The 19,852-nt window shown below is 39.7% G+C and overlaps 1 protein-coding gene across 1 annotated transcript in view; it reads left to right on the top strand.

The window, feature by feature from the left end:
• Positions 1-19,336, top strand: part of si:ch211-57i17.5 (usherin) — a 76,061-nt gene extending 56,725 nt beyond the window's left edge. Inside the window, exons 5-7 of the mRNA XM_035422314.1 lie at positions 17,200-17,271; positions 18,267-18,476; positions 18,845-19,336. Of these exons, the coding sequence (XP_035278205.1) occupies positions 17,200-17,271; positions 18,267-18,476; positions 18,845-18,934 (372 nt within the window). The 3' untranslated portion in view covers positions 18,935-19,336. The remainder of the gene's footprint in view (positions 1-17,199; positions 17,272-18,266; positions 18,477-18,844) is intronic.
• The last annotated feature ends 516 nt before the right edge of the window (positions 19,337-19,852 follow it).

Below are 19,852 nucleotides of genomic sequence, written 5' to 3'. Positions count from 1 at the left end.
TGCTAAATTTTCCATTACTCAAAGATCATTCCCTGGATCCCTTGCACTTCTAAAGCAAATAACACAACGTAATTGTGTCCAGCCTCACATGGGGAAAATAAAGGCTCACAAAAACATCCTCTTCTACTATGTGGGATCAAAACAGGATGATACAAAATAAAACAAACAATAAATAAAGTGAGCAGGAAACAGTGGAAAGGGAGTATAATACAGAACTAGGACTCAAACTAGGATATTGCAGTTAGTCTATACTTCCATTTCTTTGGATACAACAGTTAGGCTATACTTCTGTTTCTTTGCACCGAGCCAGTTGCTTAAACAGACAAGCCTGTTTATATTGTCGGACGACAGGGCAGCTCCCTTCTTCTGAACAATATGCCCAGACAATGAAAGACTGTGTTTGTGTTGTTTTACTTGGGAAAACATGGATTCCCACAGAAAACGCTGCTTTATTTTATTGTTAAGGAGTATATTAGGCTGAAATGTACTGAAATGTAAATATGATATCACTGTCAGCCAGGTGTTTCGTTATATCATTTGCAGCATTTATTTCTGAGCAAAATAACATTTTCTAGCTAAGCTGGCTCGCGAAAAAAGTTGTTGATGGATATCGTAACTTTTAAATTTCACATATTGCTATAATGAATGGGAAACATAAACGATACTAACGCATATCACATAATCACACACCCAAACGAAAATGCATGAAAAGCCTAAATACACATTTTTTCTTTCTTACCACGAACTACAAATGCCGCCATTTATCATAATGTGACATCACCAATCCAGAAGTCGGAAAAGTCAGAGCTCAGAAATGATGCTCGAATTTCCGACCTATAATTCGAGTTCTACGACCGTTCAGTTGCTTTTTTCACAAGTCGTAGCTCATTTTTTACTAGTTCCGAGTTGTCTTGAACGCAACATAAGGGTTGGGCAAATGTTCATCATAACAGAACGTGCGTTAACACGCGTTAAAAAAATTTGTGGCGTTAAAACGAATTCGCATTAACGCGTTATCACGTTAACTTTGACAGCCCTAATATATATATATATATATATATATATATATATATATATATATACATATATATATATATACATTTCCTTGAAAATAATACTACATCTGGCTCCACATCACTCTGCAACTCCTTCCTGGAGTACTTCCCTACCAAAATCACCAACATACACCACACTCTCACCTCATCCACACCCCCTTTAGATGAACCACTCCCGACTACTACTGCCACCGCAACTTCTCCCCCCCCCCCGGTTTTACCTTCACCCAGATTGACTGTGATTCACTGACTGCTCACTAGATCCCACCCCCACTGCCCTGATTAAAGTCTGCCTCCCTATTCTCTGCCCTTACATCACCAAGCTCATTAACCTGTCCCTGACCCACTGTGTTGTCCCCTTCATCTTCAAAACTGCTGCCGTCAGCCCAGTCCTTAAAAAGTCTGGCCTGGACCCAAACACCCTCTCCAAGTAACGTCCCATCTCCAACCTCCCATTTATTTCCAAACTCCTGGAAAAAGTTATTGCTTCCCAACTCTGTTCTTATATGTCTGACAATAACCTCTTTGAGCCCCTTCAGTTTGACTTCCAACCCCATCACAGCACAGAAAACAGCCCTCACCAAAGTTGTAAATGACCTCCTCATATTCTCTGACTCTGGTGCATATAGCATTCTCATCCTCCTGGATCTCTGTGCCGCTTTTGATACAGTTAACCACAACATCCTCCTCACCCGTCTGGTCCACCTAGGTATTACTGGCCCATCTCCCAACTGGTTTCACTCATACCTCACAAATAGGTCAGAATTCATATCTATCCATGGTCACACCTCAGATCTTGCCACTGTCACTCAGGGTGTCCCACAAGGCTCTGTTCTTGGTCCCCTCCTCTTCATCATCTATATGCTTCCCCATGGCCCCATCCTCCACAGCTTTGGTATCAATTTCCATTTCTATGCAGATGACACCCAAATCTATATCAGCTCTACATCCACTAATCAGCCACCCACTGCCATCATTGAAAACTGCCTGACACGCGTCAAATCCTGGATGCAACACAATTTTCTCAAACTCAACTGTGAAAAAACTGAAATCATTCTCATCGGACCAAAACCCCAGCTCACAAAACTACACGACCTCTCACTCACCATTGACGGTACCCCAGTCTCCACCTCCCCCCTGGTCCGCAACCTTGGTGTCATACTCGATCATCCCTCTCCTTTGAAAAGCACATCAATAACACTGTCAAGGTTTCATTTTTCCATCTACGCAATATCTCCAGACTTAGACCCTCCCTCACCCATTCCGATGCAGAAAAACTCATCCATGCATTCATATCTAGCAGACTGGACTACTGTAACGCACTCCTCACTGGTCTTCCCTCCCGCCTCCTACACAAACTGCAACTGGTTCAGAACTCGGCTGCAAGAATACTCTCCCACACATCCTCCTGGTCTCACATCACCCCTGTCTTGAAAGATTTACACTGGCTCCCAATCACATCATGCATCACATTCAAACTCATCCTCCTAGTCTATAAATCCCTAAATGGCCTCGCACCCACATACCTCTCTGACCTCCTGCTCCCCTACCAGCCACCCAGACAGTTATGTTCATCCACTGCTGGCCTCCTCACCACCATCCCCTCTCAGCGACGTTCTTTTGGTGACCACGCCTTCTCAGTTGCCGCCCCCAAACTCTGGAATGCCCTCTTCCCTGACATCCGTACCTCAGACTCACTCACCTCCTTCAGATCATGCCTTAATACCCACCTCTTTTCCCTAGCCTTCCCTTGATGTCTGTCTTCCCCCTCTGTCCATCACACCCCCTCCTACCACCGCTGCACCACTGGTCCTACTACATTTTCTGTATTGTATGTTTTTACTGTATCTTTGTATCTTTGTCTTTTTTTTTGTTGATAATTATGCTTGTATTCCCTGTGTTGTAAAGCATCTTTGAGTCTATGAAAAGCGCTATATAAAATAAATGTATTATTATTATTATTATTATTATTATGACATAGACACACACTACTGGTCAAACGTTTTTGAACACCCCCATTTTTCCAGTTTTATTGAAATTTAAGCAGTTTAAATCCAGTGAAGGCCATGAAATGGTACAAAGGTAAGTGGTAAACTGCCGGAGGTTTACAAAAAAAAGTTTAGGTTACCAAAAACTGAAAAATAATGTAAATTTCAGAATTATAAAAAAGGCCTTTATCAGGGAACAAGTAATGGGTTAACAGCTTCCAGCTTTTCTGTAGCAATGGAAGTAAATTAAGCCTTGAAAGTTGATGCAAACAATTCCTACAGGTGTCCCAATTTTTGTTGATTACTTACAAACCCTCTGGCTGTATAAAATCAGTGTTGGAACAGACTGTATTACTACACCCTCCAAAGCATTATTTGGACAATATTGCACTGCAGGAAGTAGTATATTGCTACCATAATGATGAGGAAAAAGGCAATTAACAAAGGAAGACAGACAGACCATTATAACCCTTAAAAGTGAAGGTCTTTCCTTTTGAGAAATTGCAAAGAAAGCCAAGGTGTCAGTGAGTACAGTTTCCTACATCATCGAAAGGCACTTGGAAACTGGAGTAAACTCTGACAGGAAGAGGTCCGACAGACCCAATGCCACAACAGAATCAGAAGACAAGTTTCTGAGAGTCAACAGTGTGATAGGCGGCTCACAGGACAACATCTTAAAGCACAGCTTAACAGTGGTCGAAGTAAAGAAGTCTCAGTTTCAACTGTGAAGAGAAGACTTCCAGCTGCAGGTTTGACAGGTTGAGTGGTAGTACGAAAGCCATTGCTAAAATGGCAAAATAAGAAAAAGCGGCTTGCCTGCACCATGAAGTACCAGCGGTGGACTACTGAAGACTGGAAGAAGGTCTTATGGACCGATGAATCAAAATTTTAAATCTTTGGTTCATCACGCAGTGTTTTTGTACGCCGTCGAGTAGGTGAGAGGATGGTTCCTCAGTCTGTGACACAAACTGCCAAACATGGAGGAGGAAGCGTGAATGTCTGAGGCTCTTTTGCTGGATCCAGAGTTGGCGACTTGCACAGAGTGACTGGCACCCTCAACGAAAAGGGCTACCACAGCATTTTGCCGTGTCATGCAATACCCTCTAGTCAACGCATAGTTGGCCAGGGGTTCATCCTACAGCAAAATAACGACACAGAACATACCTCCAGGCTATGTCAAAAATACCTTAGAAGAAAAGAACAAGACGGTAGGCTTCAAATAATGGAATAGCCAGCACAGTCTCTGGACTTAAACCCCATGGAGCAGGTTTGGGTTGAACTGGACAGAATGGTGAAAGCAAAGCAACCTACAAGTGCAACACATTTGTGGAACTTCTGCAACAGTGTTGGGAAGATCTTTCTGAACAATATTTGATTTCCATTGCAGCTAGTCCTGAACAGCTAGTCTGGTGGCAGGTTTGAGCTGACGCAGTTTAGTCTGGGAGGAGCACTGCAGGGCCGTGCCCCAATCCACGCCACTGTATATATATGTATATATATATATATATATATATACACTCCTGGGCAAAACAAATGGGCCAAGCCCAAAATGGCAAAACAATTAAGCTTTTAATGGTCTTAACAACAAATCATTGGTCAGAAAATGAGCAAGAATTAAACAAATGCACTCCTGAGACCTCCTGTGCCACCATTTGCTTGTTTACTTTTGTTGCAGTGAACTGTTTGGGGAAAAGCTAGAAACAGGGAAATTCACTTATACAGTGGACAAATTAACATTATGTCAAATAAAAGAGTCATGTTTTGTATTTGGTTGCATATCATTTGCGTGCCATGACTTTCTGATGTCTATGACCTATCAACATCATCAGAGTCTGGATATCTTATTTTCAGGTTGTCCTACAAGCGATACAAAAACTCTTTGCATTTGAATGGATCTCGATGGAAATTGGGGGGTGGGACTAGATTCAGCTGTAAATTATGCTGATACAGTATGGAACACATTTGTTGGCTAAATGGCTTTAAGTCATCAAGGGTCCAAGGTATCAAATGAGCCTCAAACCACCGTGCTTCTGCAAGATATGCAATAGATACTACAAGTATTGTTTCTCCTGATTAATTTTCTTGTTGAACCCAATGGAAAAAATACTCAGGAGAAACAATGCTTGTAGTTTATGTTAAAATCAGAGAGCAGTTTCTCAGCAAGTAGATATGGCTGGATAGTGTGAGATGCTGAAGAAAAGTCAATAAATAAAAGAGCCTTGAGTTTTGGGGGGCCCCCAGGTGTTGAAATGGGAGATGTAAGAGAGTGAGTGTGGCATCCTTGACACCTCTACCAGCCCAATAGGCAAACTGAAGTGGATCTAACTGGCCTCCACCTGCTTCAGTAACTCGCACTTAACCAGTTTCTCAAAGCTTTTCATCACCAAAAATGTGAGAGCTACTGGTCTAAAATCATTCAGGACGTTGGGCTTCTTTTTGTAGCTACTGGGACAATGGTGGCATGTTTCCATATTTTGGGTACTGTCTGCATTTGAAGAGACAGTGTGAAGAGGATTTGAAAAAATCCCACTAAGTTGCAGAGCAAAATATTGAAGCACCCTGCCACTGATATTATCATTGTTGGTTTAAAAAGCTTTGCAACACTACGTACACTGTGCAACACTGTACATCAATGTCAATGACAGGTATTGTTGACAAGTTCACGCATGTTATTAATTTTTTCACAGAAATCATCAATCTTAAATCTCAAGTAAAAACCATATATATGGGTTTATGTGTAATTTCACTCAGATTTCTGGGGTGCATAAACTTTTTTTCTGTGCTCTTGTATATATACTGAAGTAAAGCAGGTTAAGTACCTTGCTCAAGGGTACAACAGCAGTGTCCTACCCAGGAATCAAACCTGGGACCTTTAGGTTACAAGATCAGCTCCTTACCCATTATGCTACACTGCTGCCTAACTAAAATGTATAGAATAGGTCTACAAAAAAAGGTAAAATATAAAATATCAATACAAAAAAGCCAAATTGTAAATTAACATATAGCAGCAGTAGCATGTCGTTGTTGTTGTTAATTAGTGGATTATACGATTTCCAAATTTAGAGATTAAGCTCACTACCTGTCTATTTTTGCATACAGGGTATTTTTCCAAGACATATGGATCAGCTTGAAATGTATGTGTAATTTCACTCAGACTTCTGGGGTGCATAAACTTTTTTGCTGTGTCCTTGTTTAACTGCAATGAAAGTAATAGCTTGGTCTGGTAGTCTAGGTACCTTCTGATAAGGTGTTAGCTTGGAACATTATCAGTTTTCAAACATTTTTCTGAGAATTTTATTGTTGCTGGATTGGAACAAAAAATGTCTGTCAGGGGGTACTCCAGGAGCAGGGTTGGGAAACAAACCTAATTGGCTACCTAATCTCCAGGACCAACTGCCATAGGTGAACTTCCTCATAGGTGACCCCTTTATATTCTGAACTTGTATTTTATGTCTCTCTAGTCAGTACAGGCTGGTGGCGTACAGGTTTACTCTGGAGTGGATTCTGAAGGGAGAATGTCTGGGTCGTGGCCAACGACGGGTACTCCCATCTTGTGTTGTGGCAGAAGTTCGTAACAAATACCCTGATCCAAATGCAAGCTATGTGGGATTCAAGGAAGTTGAGGATGCCCACAACTTATTAGAGGAATAAATTATCATAAGAGAACATTGTGTATTGGACTAAAATTCAAAGAGGAGTTAGACAGGGATGCGTTGCCTCACCGGAATTATTCAATATATATAGTGAAATGATTCTCAGAGAAATAGAAGACATAGATGGGATAAAAATTGGATGTGTTAACATAAACAATATAATATATGCAGACGATACCACCCTAATAGCAAGTTCTGCAGAAGACCTACAAATCCTCCTAGACAAAGTAGTACAAACAAGTGCAGAATTCAGTCTAACTGTAAGAAAACCAAATGTATGATAATATCAAAACAGCAAGATACTCCCAACTGCCAATTGTACACAGGTAACCAAGTGATTGAGCAAAAGATCAGCTTCAATTACCTTAATAGCTTCATATCACCTGATTCTAGAAGCAAAATAGAAATAAAAAGAAGAACTGCCATTGCTAAAACAAACTTCCAAAAAATGAAACCCTTTTTTACCAATAGACACATTTCTATGACAACAAGGCTCAGGTTACTAAAATGCTACATCTGGTCAATCTTGCTGTGTACTTCAGAAGCATGGACTATAACACCAGAACTCCATAGAAACTTAGAAGCTGTAGAACTATGGTTCCTTAGACGAATGGTGAAAATATCATATAGAGATAGGGTAACTAATGAGGCAGTACTCCAACGCGCCCACACAAAAAGATAATTAATGAGAACATTAGATGAGAGAAAACTTAAATTCCTGGGCCATGTCATCAGAAAGGGAGAAATACAATGTCTTACACGACAAGGCCGTATGCCTGGGAAACTTGGAAGAGGAGGGCAAAGAAGAAAATATATGGACGATGTGAAAGAACTAACAGACTTAAATGTACAAGACATCATTGATTCTGCGAGGGATCGTTCGATGTGGGAAGCCATGATCGCCCAAGCGTGCAACGTGCAAGGCACCTGTAGAAGAATTACAAAAACATGTTTTCCTTGTTTTTTGCCCTTACACAATAAATGAAAATAAAAAATAGTAACCAAAATCCCTCAATGCACATAAGTGACTAACAAACAGAAAATTTGTTGTGGCCAGTGGGGTGGGTTGGGCGGATGGGTTGGAGGGGCATGGGAGGGGGGGGCTGGGATAGGGTGGCTGGGATAGGGTGGATGGGAAGGGACTGGGGTGGTTGGGTGGCGGGTGGGAGGAAAAAGAAGAGTAATGGTGGCCACAGCTACTCACATAGGGGCTTTACTTTAACTAGCCTATTTCCCTGTCTTAGGTAGTTGGTCTGAAGAAGGTTATGTGCTTTTCCAAGAGCTCTGCTTTGTCTGGCTTGTCAACTGCTGCAATATTGCTAGGCAGGCCTGGAGTTGTCACTCTGGACGATGCTGTGTCTTTATATATTATGCTGTCATTCTCCCGCTGCTTGATGGCTGGCCTGACCAATTCTTCCCTGAACTGGTATGTCTTCTCCTCAGAGATCCTCTTTACCACCCAGGTCTTTGCTTGTTTGAAGAATTCTGTGCAGTATTTTGGTTCTCCTGAAAAGTATGTAACAAAAATTACATTCCCCAGGCGACTTCCTTCAGTAGAGATTTTACTGGAATAACAAGGTGCAGATAATCTAACTGTAATCTGCACCTTGTTATTCCAGTAAAATTACAGCATTCAAAGCTAAATTTACACTAGCTACTACATTCATTGCATACTTGTTGACTCCTCTAACTCTAACTCTGACCAGGATGTGACCGTGACACATGCAGTATTATGTTCCTAAGATAATCTTGGTTAGAATGAGCAAGATTTCATGTCAGAAAATCGCTAAGAGGCAAAGCTGGGCTAGGGGGCAGTTCGATGTACAATGTTCAATTCTTATTTCCACAGGCAATCAGGTAAGTATTAGGCTACTTTCTTTTTTCCACAGGCACATTCAACTCATCTCAAAACAGAGACAAAAAATGTTTAGGCTCCATGAGTAAACCTCACTCAAATAATGAAACTGAATTGTACTGTAATAATAAAAGCACAAGTGAAATCAATTTATAGGAGGACTGACTGGTGGCCAATAAAGTTTATGAGGTGCAATATAATTTAACCTCTTAGCGCAAAGCCCCTAGTGGTCAGCACGCCGGCGTGCCGAGATTACTGAACTCAGAGATTCGGTGCTACTGCAACCAAAGTATGAGTTAAAAACAGAAACGCAATATTTTAGTTTCATTAGTAGACGATACACAACAACTATGCTGAATACGGAGTTTTGCAGCGCCACCATTGTCGCTCTGGTCGTTCATTTAACACGCACCCCCTCCCTGCAGTCTCATCTACAACTACACCCGCCACCCATGACATAATGGACAATATTGTCTATCTTGGCATTCATAAAAATATTCTTTCATCACTAAAAAATCGTATTCCGTCATAGCAACAAGATAAATCCGACAATAGCCCTAAAATATGCCAATACAGCAGTGAAAACGCTGCTCACTGAATAACGAAACGAACAAGAAAAAGGTTTTAAAAATGAAATATACGCGCATTTGTGATGCCTGGGCACCTTTCAAAATAGCTGTGCGTAATACCACATGTGTTGTTTAGTACAGTCTGGCTTGATTGGCAATTAATTTATTCAGTAGGTGAGAGTATATGCTTTCTAACGATGTATAACATGTCTAATTTTGCTTTTGGAATAGCGTTTTATAGGTCAGCGTAACTGAAAATGTTCTTATCGCATTCACTTACGAATTCACTCTGTGGTAGCAGTAAAAGATGTTGCACCTAACGAAACGTGGTCAACGATTTTTCGTAATTTCTTGGAAAATACTATTGTTATTGAGGACTTTTGGGCATAGCTAAGCCATATGTTTGCTGATAGACCTAGCTGACATCGTTTTCTGGAGCAAAACAGAAGCAAATAGACACAGTAAATCAATGATACTGTTCTGTCTCCATATACTGAACATAGATAAGATTTCATAATTGCTATGTAAGTATTACTGCTCAAAATATTTTGGTTATATACGTTGTTTTTTAAATTGAGTGTCTTTAAGTAGGTTAGTGTTATTATATAATGTGGATATTTCACACTGTAATGTAAGCGTTAGTTAGTAGTGTAATAGTTTTTGTGAAGCATGCAACAGTGATGACGTGAGAGTTGGAACATTGCAAAATGTGGTGGACGGTTGAAAATTATTTTCATGTCGTCCCATCCCCATACAAGAAAACATACGAGAGTACAGAGTGTAGAAATACATACAAGAGTTAATTATTACACATTTAGGTACTGTACCGCATTGTGTGACTATTTTTGCATTATTTTAAAAATCTGATAGCAGTGTTTCATCTTAAACCTTCATAGGGGGCTCATGTATATGCTTTATAATGAACAAAAAGCAGTTTATTCCGTTTTGGAGAGATTTTGGATATGTTTCTGGACCCCTAGATATTTCAGACCACTGTACTGACTGAAAGCTTGTAATTCCCACTTGAAAAGGATGAAACAGTGAGTTTTTTGAGTCAAAACAGTTGATTTGTACTGAAATACAGGAATATGTTGTGATGTATAATTTAGACATTTTGAATAGATTTGGAGGCGCTGGGTACACTGCTTAGTTTTTGCTTCATACATCTATAGTAGTTCTACATATCCACCCTTAGATTTTATGAACTTGTGGTCAAGAAGTTTTTGATCCAGCACATGTATAGTTTAACCTGCTGTATATATGCAATCTCTCAGTATTTCATTGCAAACTAAAAAAGTGCAAATTCATTTTTTGATTTTTTGTCTAGACAATTGCATTTGTGGCACTTTATTTCTTCCAAAATTATGAATATAAACTAATCTGCGTTAGTATTGTAAATTGTACAAATTGCTTCATTTAAGCCATTTTTCAAGTCTCTGTGGTGTTCACATCTGGAGTTATAAAGTTTTAAATAGGGTACCCCCTAAATGGGCAAGGATTGGCAAGATTTGGCTTGTGCGCTAAGGGGTTAAAGATATTATAGTTAATGCTTATACTTCAACATCTCCACCACAAGATGAGCAGGCAAACCACAAGTGATTAGTAATGGACTTGATCCAATGCAGAAGTTCCCTGTTGGCCTTCTTGTTACCCTGAGCCACCAGGCTATAGAAAATGGATGCCATGGGAATTTGAAGGTTCATCAATCTTGACCAATCGGAAATGTCAGAGTAGGTCGCACCTGTGAAAAGAATAGCCGAAGCTACTAACAAGTTGTTTTCGGGCATGCCTCGCAGGGATGGACAAGAACTCCACTCTCCAGTGTGATTGTTGATACACCGCCATGATATCTTGACCATGCTTGCTGTTGTTGTTTTATTCTTTTCAACAATTTCTTGTCCACACTGCAAACAGGTCCGGAATAATGCCATCAAGTTAGACTCATGTACGTTCCACTTCTTCTCCTGCCATGTAGCCCTTTCTGAACTGGCAGAATCAGACCTCCTGATATCGCTTGAACTTGAAGCAGTGCTGAGTGGATGGTAACTTAAGTCTGATTTGTCTTTAGGTGTTTCTACCGAGCTGACACTTGTGTCCAGGAATGAGGCTACCAATTTCCTACAGAAGTGCTTGGACTTTGGGGTTGAGCCAGCTACAGGCGAGGCAGAAGGTCCAACGTCTATCTTGTCTGTTGGTGCTTGCATTGATATGCCCGGAAAAGATGCAGCCAACTTCATATAAGGGCGCTTGGACAGTGAGGTAGAGGCAGACACAGGTGGAAGTGAAGGTCCTATTTTCATCTCTGCAATGGATTCTTGCAGGCATTCCTACATCAACAAAAAAACATGGTTTTAGCCAATCGTATGACAATAGTTCTGCCCAAAAATCAAGACATTATCCATTTTTGAGCCCTCAAGGCCAGAAACTCTAGGAATGCCACCGCCATCTGCATTATGAATGCACAGTAGCACTGTTTGTTTACCTTGTTAGGTATTAATTATTACTATTACTATTAGCCTATTACTATTAATTTATGTTTCTTTTTGTTTTTGCTCTGAATGTTTGTAGCCTACGTTATTTTGTCTCTACAGAGCACTGCACTACAGAAAATTCCTAACAACTATATGTTGATGTGGCAATAAAGTATTGAATCTTGAATCTCATCTCAATGCATTGCACATAGCCTAGCTTACCTTCTGACGTGATTGTTAGTCCATAGCTGGGTTGATGGCAAAGAAATGCCTGATGTTGAGGGACCTCCTTGACGGGCCATAGTTGAGTGAGGATGTACTGGACTGCTCAGTTTGAAGCATAGTGGTGGCGTCAGATTTGATTGTAGAGCTCTCATTGTCTGGAAGTGAAATAGTAGTCGAATTCCATGTATATTCAGGACTTGATGATATCATATAACTTGATGATTACAATAATTAGTTCTCCTATCATGCTGAAGAGTTATGCTAATTAGAATCAGCTGGTTTAGTGCATGGTGGTGGAGAAAACACATGGTCAGTCTTTTTACTCTTTGAAGCCGGGTTACCCACCTCTGCTGATTACATCCAGCCATGACTGGCACAAAGTTGCATTGTATGGAAAACTATGAACATGTGCTTTCAAGGCAAGTTTAACGGGGGCATTATTACAATTGCGTACAATGCACCTCATTATTACACCGATATCACATCAAACAAAAGATAGCAGACGTTAGTTTGTTCGATTTCAACGCTAAGTTAACGCAATGTTTTGCTTCGCTTCTTCTCTTCTTCTTCTGCCGCAAAACGAAAGAAGAACGAAGAAGAAGAAAAAACCGGAAACTGTACTGCTATGTGGACTTGCGCTAAAAAAAATAGGTCTTTATTTCTAACGTTAGACATTTAAAATGAAATAACTAATCGAAAAATGAAGGGTGACACATTCATTAGAAGGACAATATCAGTCATGAGAAGCAGGGATGTGTGTTTACAATGAGTCTAACGTGGAGTTTGATGTTAAATGGTCTTCTATTGGATGGGGGGGGGTTTGCTTACACAGGTATATCTAAATATCTAAATATTGAAGCAAGCAACCTAAAAACTGTCTGAGGTGCACACAAAATCCCGGGTAGATGTGAAAATGACCCCAGAAGTGTTATAAAGTGAAATTCCCCTTTAAGTGATTACTGGAATTCATTCCTTTTCATGAACGTGAATTACAATTAGATTATTTAGTCAAGGATTGAGTCATCTCAGCTAACTGCATGTACCCACTCAGCTATAGAAGGGAGATTAATTACTCCCCAAAAACAGGATCATACTCCTAATATAAACAAAAGGGAGGTGGTGCTGACCTTTCATGTGGGGCCGCAACAAAGGGGAGACACATGCGAGCTTAAAGGAGTAACAAATGATAAATTTATTAGAAAGTAAGTTTAGCCACTAAAGTCAAATCATGGGGTGTGAGTGAATCAGTGGAATCAGTAATGTAGGGAGTGGATGTGTGGAAATAGGCTGCATGAGTGTTGAGCGTAAAACCAAAATACAATAACAGAAAGCTAGGAGCCGCCACCAAAAGTACGCAGGGAGAAGGGATCTCCCACACTGCAGTCCCGTCCAGCCATATATGCCCCTCCTCACCACAGGTGTTCCCAGTAATTACCGCTTCCACTCCAAAGGCCATGCCTCTGCAGGCAAGAGGAGAAGACAACAGCACAACCGGCAGGACAGAAGGAACGGAGGGGTCGTTACACATGTAACACGTATTAAATAAAGTAACATTTTTAGAACTCTCATAATGAAAACATATGTTGGTTTTTTATTTTGTTTTTGGGGTTGCAGATATTGGGTTCTATTTTAACGATCTAATCGCACGGTCTAAAGCGCATGGCGCAAGTGCATTTAGGGCGTGTCCAAATCCACTTTTTCTAGTTTAACGGTGGATAATCACCGAGGTGAAGTTGGTTTCAAGTTGGATATTCAACAGATATTCGGACACCCAGTCTCGCCGACCCTTTCCTGCTTTGTACCGGGGTTTAGAGACACAATGCAAACCACTTTTAAAGTGTTCACAAACAATGGACACAGGTAGCACAACCTTTGCTTTGTCCATTTTAATCTCATGCAATTTTATATGAATATTTCAAAGCTAGGAATTTCAATAGCTTTTTGGTCACATGACCTAGACACCTCAAATCCCTATTGGATTTCTCACCGAGTACTGACACATGTTCACAGCCTTTGCTTTGTCCATTTTAATCTCATGCAATTTTATATGAATATTTCAAAGCTAGGAATTTCAATAGCTTTTTGGTCACATGACCTAGACACCCCAAATCCCTATTGGATTGCTCACCGAGTAGTAACACATGTTGCACAGCCTTGGCTTTGTCCATTTTAATCTCATGCAATTTTATATGAATATTTCAAAGCTAGGAAATTCAATCGCTTTTTGGTCACATGACCTAGACACCCCAAATCACTATTGGATAGCTCACCAAGTACTGACACATGTTGCACAGCCTTTGCTTTGTCCATTTTCATCTCATACTATTTTATATGAATATTTCAAATTTTGGGAATTCAATAGCTTTTTGAAAATTCATATAAAATAGCATGAGATGAAAATGGACAAAGCAAAGGCTGTGCATCATGTATGCATGGTCAGTGGAGACTCTGAAAGTAGTTTGAGGTGTGTAGGTCATGTGACCAAAAAGCTATTGAAATTCCGCCAACAATGCGCCTGACCACACCTCATTTTAAGACCAACATGAGCGCTCAGATGGGCGCAAGTACATTTGCTATTTAAACAATGTGGGTGCTGGATGGGAAAATGACAACTGCGTTGGTCTGAAACTAGCAAAGACACTTGCGTTGCGCTTGGTGCTGCTTTGCGCCGGGTGTAAGATAGAGCCCATTATGGTAACACTGGAGCTGGGAACATTTTTTCACCTCTAAAGATCAAGAACTCATCAAGAGAAAGCAATCCTAACTAGCAAATCAGATACAGCCAGAGCGGCCAAAATGAGAGAGGAAGCTGGAAGATACAGTGCCTTCAGAAAAGTATTCAGACACCTTCACTTTTTCCACATTTTGTTATGTTACAGCCTTATTCTAAAATTGATTAATTAAATTTTTATTCTCATCAATCTACACACAATACCCCATAATGAGAAAGTGAAAACAGGTTTTTAGCAAATTTTAGCAAATTAATAAAAAATAGAAAAATGAAATATCACATCCACTGTAATTTAAATAGGTCTACACCTGCATCACATGCCTTTCATTTACCTGCTTTCTCATAATGTAACCACACTGACACATTAAATTATTATTATTTTAATAATAATTATTATTATTATTATTATTTATTATTATTATTATTATTATTATTATTATTATTATTATTATCATTTTTCAGCACAGATGCTACAAAAGGGGCTGGCAGCAGGTCAAAGTTAAATATAAAAGTATATTGCAAACGTCTTTATCGAAATACATTTTCAAGTTGGTAATTTAGTTAGTGGTTAACCTCACAAGACATTTGGAAACACTATCCATACATCCATTATCTATACCCGCTTATCTGGAGCAGGGTCACAGAGGGGTGCTGGAGCCTATCCCAGCATGCATTGGGCAAGAAGCAGGAATACACCCTGGACAGGCTGCCAATCTATTGCAGGGCACGCACACCATTCACTCACACACTCATACCTATGGGCAATTTAGAGTCTCCAGTTAGCCTACCTGTCTTTGGACTGTCGGAGGAAACCAGAGTACACGGAGGAAACCCACACGGACATGGTGAGAACATGCAAACTCCACACAGAAAGGCCCCAAGCCGAGACCTTTGAACCCACGACCTTCTTGCTGTGAGGCGACAGTGCAATTAGTGACAGTGCTACAAGCTAGAGATCATGTAGGCTAAATATTACCAATGTTCCAACTCACACATCATCACTGTTACATGCATCACAAAAACTACTAAGCTACCAAAGAACGCTTACATTACAGTGTGAAATATCCTCATTATAAAATACAACTAACCAATTTAAAGACACTCAATTTCAAAAATAACGTGTATAACTGAAATATTTTGACAGTAATACTTACATAGTAATGATGAAATCTTGTCTGTGTTCAGTAGATAGAGACAGAGACACTAAATCAATGATACAGTTCTATCCGCTTCTGTCTTACTCCAGAAAACGATGTCAGCTAGGTCTATCAGCAAACCTACGGCTTAGCTATGCCCAGAAGTCCTCAATAATAATAGTATTTTACAAGAAATCACGAAAAATCATTGATGCCCCTTTTCCACCAAGGCATTTCAAGAGCCGGTTCGGAGCCGGTGCCTAATTGCAAACCAGTTCTTGCGTTTTCGACAGCAAAAGAACCAGCTCTCGGCCGGGAAAACTGGTTCCAAAGCAGCACCAACTCTTAGCTGGTCTAGAACCAAGAACCGATTACGTCAGGGGCTGGGGGCGGGGGTTATAGTGACCAACTGAGACCAACTAAAACTTTGTGACCGCCAGGTAGAGTGAGACCACCTTCGTTCGACAGACAGGAAAACGTAAACTGATTTGCAACTATATATGAAATAGGCAAAATATTGGTAACAACCTGTACCTAGTTATGTAGGAAAAAATGTCCTTGTTTTTCAGTACTTTCACAATTTTTTTCTGTGCCGGCAAATAAGTCATGGGTGGTCCAGCGCTATAGCTTTTGGTTGCTAAGGGGACGTGTATCGACCTCCCCATATAAATGAATGGAACTTTACATAAATTTGATAGCATACAATTTAAGTGTCCTGTCTTGCGATGTGGTCGCTATCAGTACGTCTAGGAATCTGATATTCACTGTTGTAACCCAAGTCGCAGGATGCAAAATAGCCGTTAGGAAAGCAGTTTGAAATTATGAAGCAACGTCTGTGCCATTGGATTTAATGGTTCGCGATGAGATAATTCCGAGCGTGTTGCTTGTCTTAAAGTTGATTGATATAGTAAATAAGAGGTCCCTCCAGTTTTTCGCGATTCAGAATTTTCGGAATTCAACACAACTTAAACAAAATGCCGCATTTTTCCCAACGCTGCATAATTCCTAGAATGGCTAATTATTTTTACGAATTATGCAGCCTTGGGGAATGCCCAAGGGGGCTTTTTAACAAGTACAAATAGGTGTGATGTTCAGGTGTCCACATACTTTTGGAAATGTAGTGTATATACTCTGATAGATGTAAGATAATGTTTTGGGCTATTGGAGAGAAAGTTCTGTGAAAACAAAATTCGGTTTGACTTTGATTCCACTTTTAACTCTGGTGAAATAAATAATTTATTTTGAATATGTATTATTTATTCCTTTTGAATGTTGATTCTGATTACTTTTCTCATTATGTTAGGATTGCCTGCTTAGTCTCCTCCACAGTTATATTTTCTACCTTGGTAACCAGTTTATTCTAAATGCCACATTTTCCAAATTATCATCATTTACCCTCATGCACCCTTGCTCTTTGACAGCATCTCAGCTAGATTAAGATGGTTATGCCTCAGTAACCTCACTCATATGAACATTTATTTTATTTTATTTATTTACACATGGATTCTCTTTTCAGTTTGACACAGTCCCGGACACAACTAATGCCTCAAGCAGTGTCACTCTTAAAGGATTCACATTGCATACGGAGGTAAGGAGCATAGAACAATTTCAAAAACCTTCGCAATTCACCCTGAATGTGCAGTATTTCACTGTGGGCTAAAATATGCGCTGTTGTCTGAGTTTTGGGTTAATTTTTTTAAATGTAGCCATTGTCTTTCTAACTGCAAAGACAATGGCTACATATAGCTAGCTTAAAATTCCAGTGTTTTATTAAATATAAGGTTTTATATAAAATAAGGCAAGATTAACTACCGTTAGTCTTATTTTTAAATAAAATGTGATACTCTAGTTGACACAAAGTCATAAACATGGAATATCTATTGCTGTAGTTTATCTATTGTTGTTATTGTGTTATTGTTGTGTTATAGTTACTCTGTAGTCATGTAGAATTTATGGTGTTGATACTCATATCACCACGTAGTGAGAAGCATTGCAGGTTTTTAGATGGACTATTGAGACAGACTTTATTCAGAGAGCCATCAGTTCTCAGCGTGTTTGTGCATGGTGTATATATTCCGTTTGTATAGCCTCTGAGAATGGTTTCAAACTACAAAAATCAACTTTTTTGGGCCTGCAGCCCTGCAAGCTGGTACATAATTGGCAAGTGTTGCCTATAGAGAAGAGGTTTCAGTTGCCATGGTTGTCAGTCTCTTCTTAAACAATAACACCCTCATTTGATCAATTGGTTAACTGCAGTTTGCTTCCACTGAATGCACATGAAATGGGCTATTCAGACTTGAAACACACACGCACAATCAACTTAATTACGAAATTAGACTCGTGGCAGTTTAAGCTTAAGTTTAGAGGAGTTTGAGATAGGAGGAATGCAGTGTAAGTGGAAAACCAGTGCCACTTTTGTTCACATTTTTTGAGTAGGACACAGTCAAGGACTACAATATAAGTGTGAAATACACTGCATGTTAAAGTAGTGCATTTGGCAATTGGTGAAAACATGACTATTTTATGGATTAACTGGTTTCAACACGTGGCTTAACTCTCTTTTTCTGCACTTTTCTCCCCTAGGGGGTGACAGAAAACAAGATTGTGTCAGGCAGTGTTTCTGATGACCGCAATACCATGTTTGCCCTCCATGGGCCTTGCCAGCTGAGTCATGCCCACTCCCAGAATTCCCTGCACCGCAGTGTCAGCCAGCTCATTGACGCACAGGACAGGAAGTTTCTGATGGAGGATGGGATATGGAGCTCTGTTGTGCGGGGTCATGATAGTGGCCTGGTAAGATTGATTGTTGTTGACCCATTGCCTGGCTGTCAGGGCATGCAGTTTTTCTGTAGGGAGACCACTCACACCAGTTTTAAAAGACCATCTAGATAAAAACACACTACAGTCATACAAAACTAGGTCTTGAGTGTGACAAATCCTGGTATGGATCCACATCCCTTTTCTTTGCTTTACAATTTAATAGTTTTTTCTTCCCAAATAGTTTGCCAGGTCCAGCAATTATTCAAATTGATGTGCAAAACTACATTTATTTCTTAATTTATATATAAATCAAAGTGAAGGAAAAGTATGGATTTGATCTTAGTTTGTTTATTACAGCTTCAGGCAGAAATTTTACTCTTTTCTTCTTTGTCTCCTTCCAGTTTATGGATGATGAGGAGTTTGTGGACACAATCAAAGGGTTCAGCACAGTGAGAAAGGAGCACACCATGTTTACAGATACAAATCTGTAACTGTTGTAACCCCTCAGCCTTCTTTGTACATTTGAGGTGATACAGACCTGGTTTGTGAGATGACCATTACAATGTCCATGAAACTATCTGGATCTAAGTCATCCTGTTTAATTCAACGATTGCTTGTTCAGTATCATGGACTATCTTTTAGATATGGTATTGAAACTGGCTTTCTGATGGCTGTTATGAAGTCTCATGAAACAAAAAGACACAATTAAGCTTTGTGGTTGATGAAAATGCTATGTTTGTTACAAAAAAGCAACTAAGCCTAGTGGCTTTGCAGGGAATGTATGTTGAAATACCATCAGAGCAGAACATTAGTCCTAGAAAGGACAGCACAGTATTGTATATTGTAACTGAAACTTGCTTGAACAGACATAATCAATAAATCTATGTATAAGAAATGATAGTGGTAAAGTCATTACTTCTCAACCAGATAATGTCCAGTATACATGTTGGTGTCAGTGTAGTATATAATCATTAAACAGGTAGATTTCTCATAGGTAAGTTTCAGTTTTGAATCGTATTGTACAATACAATTACAATTACACATCACAATACAGCACTCGCACACGAGGATAGCCCAGCAAAAGGTTCAAAATTATGCCTTAAACTCAATGCATTTTACTTCCAAAAAACGGTGTAAAAAACTCGCATTTTCTTTCCACAAGATGCATGTGTCTCGCGCGATGCATCCCTTTGTTGGGCGTGAGGAGTCGGACACAGAGAGGTGTAGGAATTATGGAATATTCCAGGGTTTATTTACATATGAAGAGAGAGAGAGAGAGCGTTACAGCCCAAAAAATAAATAATGAAAAGAATAATAAACAAAAAACCTTCTTCCATCACCCTCATGAGATTTGGGTAAAAAAAAACTAAAACATTCATCCATCCATTCATTCTCTGACTACTTAGTCC

The sequence above is a fragment of the Anguilla anguilla genome, chromosome 6 (genome assembly GCF_013347855.1).
Source record: "Anguilla anguilla isolate fAngAng1 chromosome 6, fAngAng1.pri, whole genome shotgun sequence".
Classification (NCBI taxonomy): Eukaryota; Metazoa; Chordata; class Actinopteri; order Anguilliformes; family Anguillidae; genus Anguilla; species Anguilla anguilla.
This window is presented reverse-complemented; position numbering and strand designations above follow the sequence as displayed.